The sequence below is a fragment of the Amblyomma americanum genome, chromosome 9 (assembly GCF_052857255.1).
Source record: "Amblyomma americanum isolate KBUSLIRL-KWMA chromosome 9, ASM5285725v1, whole genome shotgun sequence".
NCBI classification, from domain to species: Eukaryota; Metazoa; Arthropoda; class Arachnida; order Ixodida; family Ixodidae; genus Amblyomma; species Amblyomma americanum.
The window spans coordinates 85,962,445-85,972,900 of NC_135505.1; the positions used below are offsets into that span (position 1 = coordinate 85,962,445).

The 10,456-nt window shown below is 44.1% G+C and overlaps 1 protein-coding gene across 1 annotated transcript in view; it reads left to right on the forward strand.

The window, feature by feature from the left end:
- The window catches only part of LOC144104973 (venom metalloproteinase BumaMPs1-like), a 38,223-nt gene extending 28,512 nt beyond the window's left edge, over positions 1-9,711 (forward strand). The window contains exons 12-14 of the mRNA XM_077638197.1: positions 6,531-6,684; positions 6,779-6,901; positions 9,567-9,711. Coding sequence (XP_077494323.1) covers positions 6,531-6,684; positions 6,779-6,901; positions 9,567-9,644 — 355 coding nt within the window. The 3' untranslated portion in view covers positions 9,645-9,711. The remainder of the gene's footprint in view (positions 1-6,530; positions 6,685-6,778; positions 6,902-9,566) is intronic.
- The last annotated feature ends 745 nt before the right edge of the window (positions 9,712-10,456 follow it).

Consider the following 10,456-nt stretch of genomic DNA (forward strand, 5'->3'; position numbering starts at 1 on the left):
TGACACTAACAAAAGCCTGGCAAAACTCAGAAGAAGAAAGTCCCACACTCACCAAACCTCGCAGCCAAGAATTCAGCGCAGTCGTTCCGCTGCAGGCAACCAGTCATCACACAGGGCTCGTTGCACTGCTCCCGGATGGTCGTTGTGCTGCTCAGCATACAGTTGACCGCATATCTTCGCTGCTGGCCTCCGTTGTCGGGATCTCACCGCTGGCAACCAGTTGTTGCAAAAGGGTTGCAAGCCCCAAGGGTAGCGTTGGCCTGGCGGCCTGGGGCACAGCTGGAAACATCCGAAGGTCCCGGCAAAGGATGAGTCGACTGGCAACAGAACAACTTGTTTATTCTGGCATCGCAAAAGAGCAGCCGGTCAGGGCGACCACGTTACTCGAAGGAAGAAATCGAAGTCTCTCTTTGGCGTCCGAAGCAGCTGCTTTTTATACCCTCGGAGTCGAGGGCAAGAAGGAACGGCTAGGGATGAGTCGCACGAGACGGCGACGCACGGACATGTTGAGACGTGAAGTGACGCGTCCGCCGGGCCGGCGCCGGTCAGACCTCCTCGCCTCCCAGTTGGGGAGCTCCTCTCCCCGGCTGCCGCGCTTTGACAAGCGTGGGCACCAACATGCACACACACACACACACGCACACACGACGACACGTGGCATTGAAACCTGCCTGGACGCGCTTGGCGGGAGGCGTTACGGCAGCACTGAACGGGCCCAAAATGACCGCCACTTTGAACGAAGCCCCGGTGTCCGTTGCATCCGCGCCGGCTATACCGCGCGTCGTAGGCGAAACGTAACAGTACCTTCGCTTTAACCTTTGGGCGATAAGTGAGATGATTTAGAGTGCTTTCTCTGGGTGAGAATTTCCCATTAAGTTACAGTCTTCTTAGATTGTCTGCGTGAACTTGCTTCTGTCAGTCCGGGTTTCCCTTGTATATTCAGGTACATATAATCCTTCTGCGACCTTGGGCATCTGCCCATTTTGCTTAATGATCGCCGAACAGTCCACGTTTGGAAGTGTCTGAGCCTTTCCCAAGAACCCTACGGACCATCAAGAAATTACTGGCACTTTTTACGTTCTTGGCAACGCCCATCGGTTTGTTCCGGCTAATATATTTATTTTATTTATTTATTTACGCTAAAGTCCTCTAAGGGGTTAAAAAGGGGCAGGCGCAAGGGCTGAACGCAGACAAAAATCATGATCCGAAAAGAAGAATGAAGAAAAAAGCACATGACATTCAATGAACACGTAGTGAATTCAAGAAGTGGACTGAGCCGTTCTGGCGGGTTCGCCTCGAAGGAAAGGACGGAACAGCACTAACAGACGGCAGGGATAGAATACACATGCGGCGACTAGCAAATAAACGATTAAACGTGGCAGATAATACAGCGCTATAAAGGAAACATGACGAGCAGAAAACACAAAGGAACAGTAGTCAACAAATATCAGCAGTCGGGAAGTTACATATACAATCACTGACTGAGAAATAGAACTGATTGTAGAAAAGAACTACCGACGACTATCTCACTCTCGTGGTAGACATTTTTAGTGTCACGGATCCACAACACACCGCTATAGCATTGCACTCTTAAAGTGATTTAAGCCTCCTAATAATTTTTTTCGAAGGTGCAGCCAAAAAGCACAGAATATAAACGCGAAATAAGTCCGTTCGACAGTGTGCTTTGGTCTTGAATAGGAGGTTTTTCTGAGAAAACATGGCAAGAGGTGAATGTGCACGACTGGAAGTGTTAATTAGTCAAGATGGACTACAAAGCGCCCTCTTGCGTGTTCTTGTTGCATGGACGCTGCTCTAAAGTTAGGTTGTTGGTGTGCCCAGCGATTCCGGCTTCAGCCAATTCGTAAGCCATTTTATTTCTCCCATTCGTAGCCATTCGCCAAAGTTCATGCCTTCGTGATTACTTCCCAATAGCCCATCTTCTTTGGAGCATAAGGAAAACGCAGGTCTCTATGTAGCAATTCCTCAATTGATTTGTGCCTTACTGTTGAAAAGTGTTCAGTAGAAATCCAGAGTTTAATTGATCACACACGCCTCTTCTGATCAATAGCGCAGTTCTGCTGTCTGCACCTTCAACACTCCAAGGACCCTTCTAGCCCTGTCAGTCGTTAACGTACAGCACGCACCCACCCCGGAATGCTGTAGGGGAAACCATGCTGTACATCCAGGGCCAGCAGAAAGAGTGATGAGGATTATATAAAATCAATGTTAATGAAGCGTTATTAATTGTAAACGAATCTCTCGAGGTATTCGACAGTCGCAGTACTTTGCTAGCGCGCGTGATTTATTTCAGTGCCTAATGTTGTATGCTGGTCCTTTATTCAAATGGCAAGGAAACAGCAAGCATTTTTTTTAAATTGGTTTTTGGGGAAAAGAAATGGCGCAGTATCGGTCTCATATATCGTTGGAAACCTGAACCGCGCCGTAAGGGTAGGGATAAAGGGGGGAGTGAAAGAAGAAATGAAGAGAGAGGTGCCGTAGTGGAGGGCTCCGGAATAATTTCGACCACCTGGGGATCTATAACGTGCACTGACATCGCACAGCACACGGGCGCCTTAGCGTTTTTCTTGAATAAAAACGCAGCCGCCGCGGTCGGGTTCAAACCCGGGAACTCCGACAGGAAGCATGCAAAACATTACTCCAGGCGTTTCGGAAAACAGCTTCACATTGTTCGGTGCTCTTATAATGCAGTACTATTCTTCACATGATGACGTAAATTATTTTTGGAATTTATTCACTTTATCGGCATTGTTCCACGCATTTATTTATTGATTTTTCAATTATAGCTATGGCATCTTCATCATCAGTTATGCACACTCTGCCACCAATTTCATCTGCTCGCTCAAGAGAACAGTTTTTTGGGGCTTTTACAGAACCTTAATGAATAATTTCACACAGAATTTGAGAGAATACAACTAGAGGCTGATTGTTTTGGTTTGAACCCCAAAAAAACCGGGAGCAGCACACGAAATCTATTTTTCGAAGGTCGGCTTAAACTTGAAAATGGCCACTATCCCTTGATATTTACACAGCAGCTTGCTAGATGTTGCAAACGAGTTCCACCAATAACTAATTAACGAAGCGCGGGAGCCAGAAGGTCAGTGAGATAAAGGTATAGTCGAACTATATTTTGTTGCTCCTTTGGAGGTATTGCTGAGCTGTGCGATATTAGACACACCGCGGCGCAGGCGGTAAGGCTACCTCTTTTCAGCGAGTTTCATGTGCTAGCCTACAATTCCATCTGCTTGCAAAGAATTCCGTCACCCGATTAGAGCCGCTTCTTTAGTAAATGACAATGAGGGTAACTCCATCCAATTTTTGTGTCGAGTAAAAATAGATTCTATGACTCTTTAAAACTTTGTTAATGTTTATACGGCAGCAGAAGACGCATTTTTCCTGACAAAATAGAATGTAAAACTTTTCCTCCATTCAAATGAAACTTGTGGTGTATACACCGCAAAAGAGTGCGGGATCATACTTTGGCAGTGACGGGCAGTGTTGCCTAGCCTCTCGGATATATATACGCCAGAAATACTGTGTCCACATACCCAAGTTCTTTTTTTTTGCGAAATCGGTTGGTGATAGCGACAGCTGTATTTTAGTTTTTGTTCTGTTGTACCTATAGAGATTCTTACTATTAACTAGAGGGAAAGCTGGAGCCCTGCGTCTATGGAATTTTGCATGGAGCTTCCTCAAGACCACGTGACCTGAGCCACCATTGGCGCTCTAAGCAGCATGGGGCGGAGAGCTACCGACTGCAGAACCACAATTTTTGGCCTAAAATAATGAAAAAAAAACAAACGCTGTTCGATAATCAAGAATGCGCTAACATTCAACATCCTGTCTATAAATTGCAACAAACGAGCAGAAAAGCATGCAAATGTAAAGTTTTCCAAAAATATGGGATGCCTTGCTCTCCTATTGGCCAAGTATTGCAGACCACGAAAGCCAATATTTCGTGCTTCACAGGCCCACCTTTAGAAAGAAATATGTGTTCAGAAAACTATTGTCGCTTAAACGCTTTAAGAGTTTTTTAATGGCAATTCGCAAAAGAAAAACTTTTTATTGGCGTCTTACGCTGTTGTGTTTTCGCTACTATTGCTTTTGCGCACTACGTTTGCCCCGAAGTAATCTGCGCGGGGTGTGCCATGGACGGAATGGGACATCTCAGTAACGCCATCGTGTATTCCCGAAAAAAGAACCCACTGTCCCGCAACAAGTAGCTCGTTGCCCCATGATGCTTTGAGCGCCCATGTTGGCTGAGGTGCAGCGCCGCCAGCTTTCCCTCTAGTTAATAGTAAGGAACTCTATTGTTGTACCTTGTAAAAACTCCGTTTTGACTAACTGTAGCGCCTTTAACGGTAGCATTGGTTAATCCATAGAGCACACAAGCTTAATTTTAAAATAAATACCCCTTTAAGCAGGCTTGTGCACTGCATGTAAGACACTGAAACGTTTGGAACCGTAACGAGCCACCGTTTACTGGAAACCATGAACAAGCGTCGCTAAAGAGTGTCATGTCCTGGCTTCCGCGAGGGTTGAGTCCTCATGCGGACCACGTGATGCGCTGTGTCCTGTAGCATTCTTGATTTCTGCTCCGATAACGTTGTCTTCCTTTCTATTTTGAGATTTTTCTAAGTCAATCTTTTTTTTCCTTCATGGTTAGCAACGTGAATGAAGCAGTGACTGGTCAATTGCATACATGAAATACGTGTGAACTTATCGCAAAGTGATCTCGACATGAAGGCGACTAGGTGAAGTGGTCTTGCGCCACATGCCTAAGATTCACAAGCACCTGTACCACCATGCGTGTTGCTCACACGTTGCTTTCGTTCATATGAGTTTTCGCAACACAGTAGTGGTATGTTAACTTCCACTTATGCTTTCACTTTACGGCCATTCACTTAACTCCTACGCTGTTCTTTTTTCGTATTACTTGCAACGGCATGTCAACAGCTAACACTGCTCGATATACAATGATATGCACGCTAATTTGAGGGAAAACAAATATTCATTCTTAAAAAATACAAGACAAGGTACGCGCGGCGTTTGACCTCAAATGTGCTAATATATAACACCAGAAAAAACTAAACCATTCTTTCAAAAAAAAAACATTTCAGGTTCTGAAAGAAGCAATTTGAAATGTCTCCCGAATTTCAAAACACAAATACTCAAAACATGAACCAGGAATATAACTAGCCTCTGTGTAACTCTAACGAATTAAGAGCAAACATTTGATGTAATAGAAACGCAGGCAGAAGTGCAGACATTGCTTGAGCTGAATGCAATAGAAATATGTAAATGGGCTAGAAAAGATAAGTAAGGATTCCACAGCCCCTATAATCATTCACCTCAATTGAATTATCAGCGGTAAAGTAGGACCTCAGATCCTGTCCATGAAAATAAAATATGTATGAAAATAAGAATCAGTTGGTGTCCATGTGCCGAGTACTTTTAGGTAATAAACAGCAGATTAATGGTATGCTTTGAAAGGAAAATATATGGCAATTATATCTGTCTATTATTTACCTATAGTGCGAAAACGTCGTGCTTAAAGAAAGCGTATAAAATAAATTATAGATATTGCACAGAGCTATTCGATGTAATATGATAGGAGTGGCGTCAACTGAAAGGGTGCTCAGAGGGTTTTCATAGAAAATTCAGCGAATGATAACCTAGGGGCAGCCTAGGAGAGAAATTGGACGGGAATTGAATGTGGCGCCGACAGAGGATGGCCAATGGTCGATTACAGCAGCAGATTAACTTGACCAGAAGTAAAGCAAGCCACGAGGCAACAGGAAGTCAGGGGGCCGGTGAGGCAGCTTCTAGGGGAATGGATGTACGCGGCTTGCCCAGAAGAGGTTTAATTGATGGGGCCTTTGTCGTGATGTAGTTGGGCCCGAACCTATATTATGAAAGTTCAATATATATTATTTCATAACTTGTTGATTCACAGCAGCTGGGTATCTATATGCATTTGAACGAAACTATTAAGGTACCAACGGCACATCTTAAATTATGTAACCTGCCCTCTTCGCCACTATCAGGGACAAGCATATTGATTTCTTTCCCTTTACCGTCGCATTGGTGCCTACTGAAAGCTTTCATTTCCTGTCCGAAGATTTTGAGTTGCGTAACAAATGAAAATTTTAACGTTGGCGTCCGTTACGAAGACGTTCATGTTCATATTTGATCACGACTTTTTTATTTTGATTACCGTTTGGTTTCTTTTTTTTTCACGCTCAGCATGTCATTTTTACACGCTAATCCCCCGTTCTACCGAGAAGTATATCTGCGCTTCAGCACTGTGACAAGGATTCGTCCTCTATCTACAGAAGCTTTCTTCACTTTTCACACATCACTTACAATGACTGTGATCAGTTCTGCAAAAAGCGCTTAACTGCGAACATCAAAAATTTTTGTCGAAATGTGACAACCTACTGGAGCAGACTGTGTTGCTAATTTTGGTCAGTACAGAGAACGTAGATCTTATGACACGTTTGCATATGCAGGTCAAGAGAGGCAGCTTGCTTGCATCGCAATGACTCGACAACGAAAAAGGGGTTTAAGTGGCCGAAAGTAGTACCACTGCCAGGAGATATACTAAGCCTTAACAAGCAATGTCAACTTACGTATCCAACTCTGAAAAAAACTTACTACATGAAGGTAAGTAATTCCAGGTGATCGTGCTGAGAGTAAACATTGCTTCGTTATTGAATTATAATCGATAATTTTCTCCCGATACGTTTTATCTACGCAGGAACTCGGAATCCGTCGCTGCATAGCTCAGTGCTATGTTCCAGGCTGGCAGTTCCAAGCCTCTGACCACCATTGGCCTATGTTGCTGATAGATGGCACTCCATGCGACCAACGTAAAGAATGGGTATGCGCCGAGACGCTCATTTTTTGTCTTTCAAGAGTGCTTTAGGAGGACACATTTGATGAAAGGAAAGGGCGGTAATGAAAACAGCGTTTGGGTAAAATAGCGGAGGAATTGAAATATGCAATTTTTCAACACAAGAAATTATCATAACCTAAAAAACTAGACACCAATTACAATCTTTTTTGATGATAACAAGGTATTGGATTAAGTAATTGTAAAAATAATTGTGAGGCACCACTTTTCAACTAATGAAGCATGCTGTTGACCGCAAGTGGCGTTGAAAATAATAGAGAAATGCAGAGTAAATAAAAGCCACTATACCTCTATTCTTGTTATCTCGAAAATGCATTTGATTCGGTTGAAATATTACGAGTCAAACCATCAAAGCGTAGACCAGGTATGAGTAAACCTACGTAAACATGCTGGAAACACTGTACAGAGATTGCAGAGCATACACAGTACACAAAAAGAGTGGAGAGGAGGAATTAACTTTCTTTTACGGGGATGGCTGGAGACCGCACCGAAGTCGCAGATTGCGGTTACACCAGCCCATCCCAATCTCTGACGTATTTCTAGTCGATGCATTCAGGCAAGTGGTCTTCCCGTGCATTAGAAGCGGTATATGGCATGTGGATCTCGGGCGCCCGGAGCCCCGTATTTGGTATCGCGTTGATTTCGGCGCTGCGTCGTGTCGTCTTTGGTATCGCGTTGAGTTCGGCGCTGCGTCGTGTTGTTGTTTGGAGTGGATTAGATTCGGTTTGTGCTTTTGAACGAGATGCGCTGCAGCACTTAGGCATTTCAGAGCGTGTAAGAGTTGCTGCAACAGGCAGAGCCCGCTTACCTCTGCCGCTTTCAGCCGGGGCGAGCATTGTGCCGTTTTGTACCGGCCGCCCCATTACCCCTTGCGGTGTAACTTCCGCGTTCGGCTTGTTGCCTGAGGCGCTTGGTCGCCTTCACCACGGTGCACTAGAGGAAGGAAAGTGCCCTTTTTTTTTATATGCCCCAGCGCTTTATTGCACGGTCGCAGAAGTTGTAATTTCTTCCGCGTGTTTATTTGGAATAAAAGCACATGGTAACTAGCGCTGAATACATGGACAGAGGGGAGACGGACACCACGTACGCTAGACATGAATTGTTTTTATTCCAGACAGACACATTCAATATAGGCAAAAGATATGCACAAAAGATCACATCCTAAAGTAAGTGGTGTCCGTCTCTCTTCTGTCCTTGACTTTAGCGTTTGTTCCCATGTGCCTTGAATCTAAATATCACCAACTAGGCCCGCTTTCAGCTCTAAACAGTTTATTTGGCTTGGACTAAACTGGCTTTTTTCTAGTGCTTACGGTATATTCCGTGAATCGGTGCATGTAAGGCTTGCGCACGTGCTTCGAGAAGCACGTACGCTTAAGGGTCAGTTTTGGATGCATTAAGTATGGGACTTAACGGAGAACATACTAACAGCCTGGAAATGAAATTGTCCTGCTTAATAAATAAGGGAAGAAGTTGCAGTGCGCAGTTGAGGACATAAACACGCAGTGTGAAACGTTATCATCAAAAAGAATGTGAAGAAATGTAATGTCCAGTACTCTGGAAGAAAAATTTGCTTTCACTGGCAGTGAATCTTGCAAGCAATATGAAAGTGGCACCGGTTTGACGCTAGAGATAACTAGATGTGGCCATAGAAAATACTAAGAGAGCGAGGACTGATCGGCGCGAGCTTTATTCGGCTGTGAGATGACACAGAGAAGAGAGACTTTGTTCAAATGTTAGAGTGGGTTCAAGATGAAGTGCAACGGTCTCGAAATCGGGAAAAGAATCATTGAGAAGTTAAGAAAATTTCCAGAATATATATGGCCGTGGCGGAAGTAAGAGACAAATATTCTAATATTAGCGGGTAGGTCATTCTTCTATAGTAGGTGTAACGTTGAAGATACTGACTACGACTCTCTAAACCATGTCCGAGTGAGTTATCAGCATCGTCAGAGGACGGATCAGATTGACGGATACTGGATTTCTGCTAGCAAGGAAGATGAATGCTAGCGAAATTAACAATGGTTCTGGCGTCGACGCACGGATTGTATCGTGTGCTGCAATTTGTACGTTGACGAGAGTAAACAGTACCAGACGTTCGTACATTTTTACCTCGCAGTAAGTGAGGAACCAGACTAGTGGGCAGCAAGAGGCCACATTGAGGGAAATGAATACGCGAAACACAAAGAGCACTTTATGGGTGGAGTTGCGATGATGTAATACATATGGTGCTTTCATCCGCATGCTGAAAAGCTAGATGAGGTGACAGACCCACATATTTCTATGCTTCGTGAAGGGTTTCTACTTTCTGCACTGTGCCTTTTGAGTGCACTTCTTTCACCACCTCATTGTGGATGTATGGCTCGAAATATTGCCTGAGCGGCATAGGCGTGTGCTGATATGGCTCCTTGTCAACTGTCATTATGTGTAGTTTGAAAGCAAATGCGCGTTTTGCGAGCATTGCCTCATATTCGCTTTGCAAGATAAAGTTCTTAGTAGTGAAACCTAAAGCAATATTTCGAATTACATTAAGCACTTGTCGTACAAAATTTGTCGGGCTGCCAGTTAAAAAATATTTACCTCTTTTTCCCGCTTGATATATTTTGATCTGAAACTGGTCGTCCTTCCTTTACAGGGATGCATAAACGGAGAATGCAGGCTTAAAAGAAAAAGACGCAATACTGGAGCGTCGAAAAGACAAAAGCAGTCTTAAAGCTTGCAAAAGCCATTCCTGTTTGAGTTTATTAAAGGCGAATGGGGCTGGCGAGCATTCGCACCACATTAGTGGCGCAGACGGGGTCTTATTCTGTAGACCTCAACCTACAGTATGTGTGTTATAATAAAAATACTGCTCATCGGTTACGAATGTGTTTGCTCTGTGCAAAACCATTTCCGGCACAGGTAAATGCGATTTGGAGCTTTGTTATGCATGGACAGTCTCAGAGTTTTCAAGGCAGGCCAACATAAAGTCAGAATTGATGCCTTTGTTTTGCTGCCCTGTGCGCATTCGATTAGTTTAATTTTGTTCCTAGAATGAAATAGTTCGGTCAAGGCGCAGTAGTGATTTTGTCCGTGATTCTGAGATACTAGAAATTAGCCAGAGTCTCATCCGCGGTCCCCTGTTTCCTCCTGGTTGTCCTCATCTGCTCAATGCGTGCACTGCGCACGACACACTTTGAAAGTCACGCAAGCTCGCAGTCCTTACGTATTATGGCAGCAACAGTGAGGCCGCCTGCATTCGCCCTCATTAATAGTTTTTATAAAGAAAAGAACTCATGCAGGGGATTTGATGATTCTGGCACAGTCAAGAGTCGCCTATGAAACCTTTCATATGAAGAAGGAAGATCCTCAAAGAAGAACAAAGAAGAACAAGCACTGCCGCCTCCACTGAGAGTGTATGCTCTAGCGCACTTGGCTTTCTTGATAAAAAGTGGTCACTCTATACGGATATACTTATAATTGATATAACATTATTTATGCAATATGTGTCCACTGCTATTTTCAGTCTGCGCCCACCAATATACC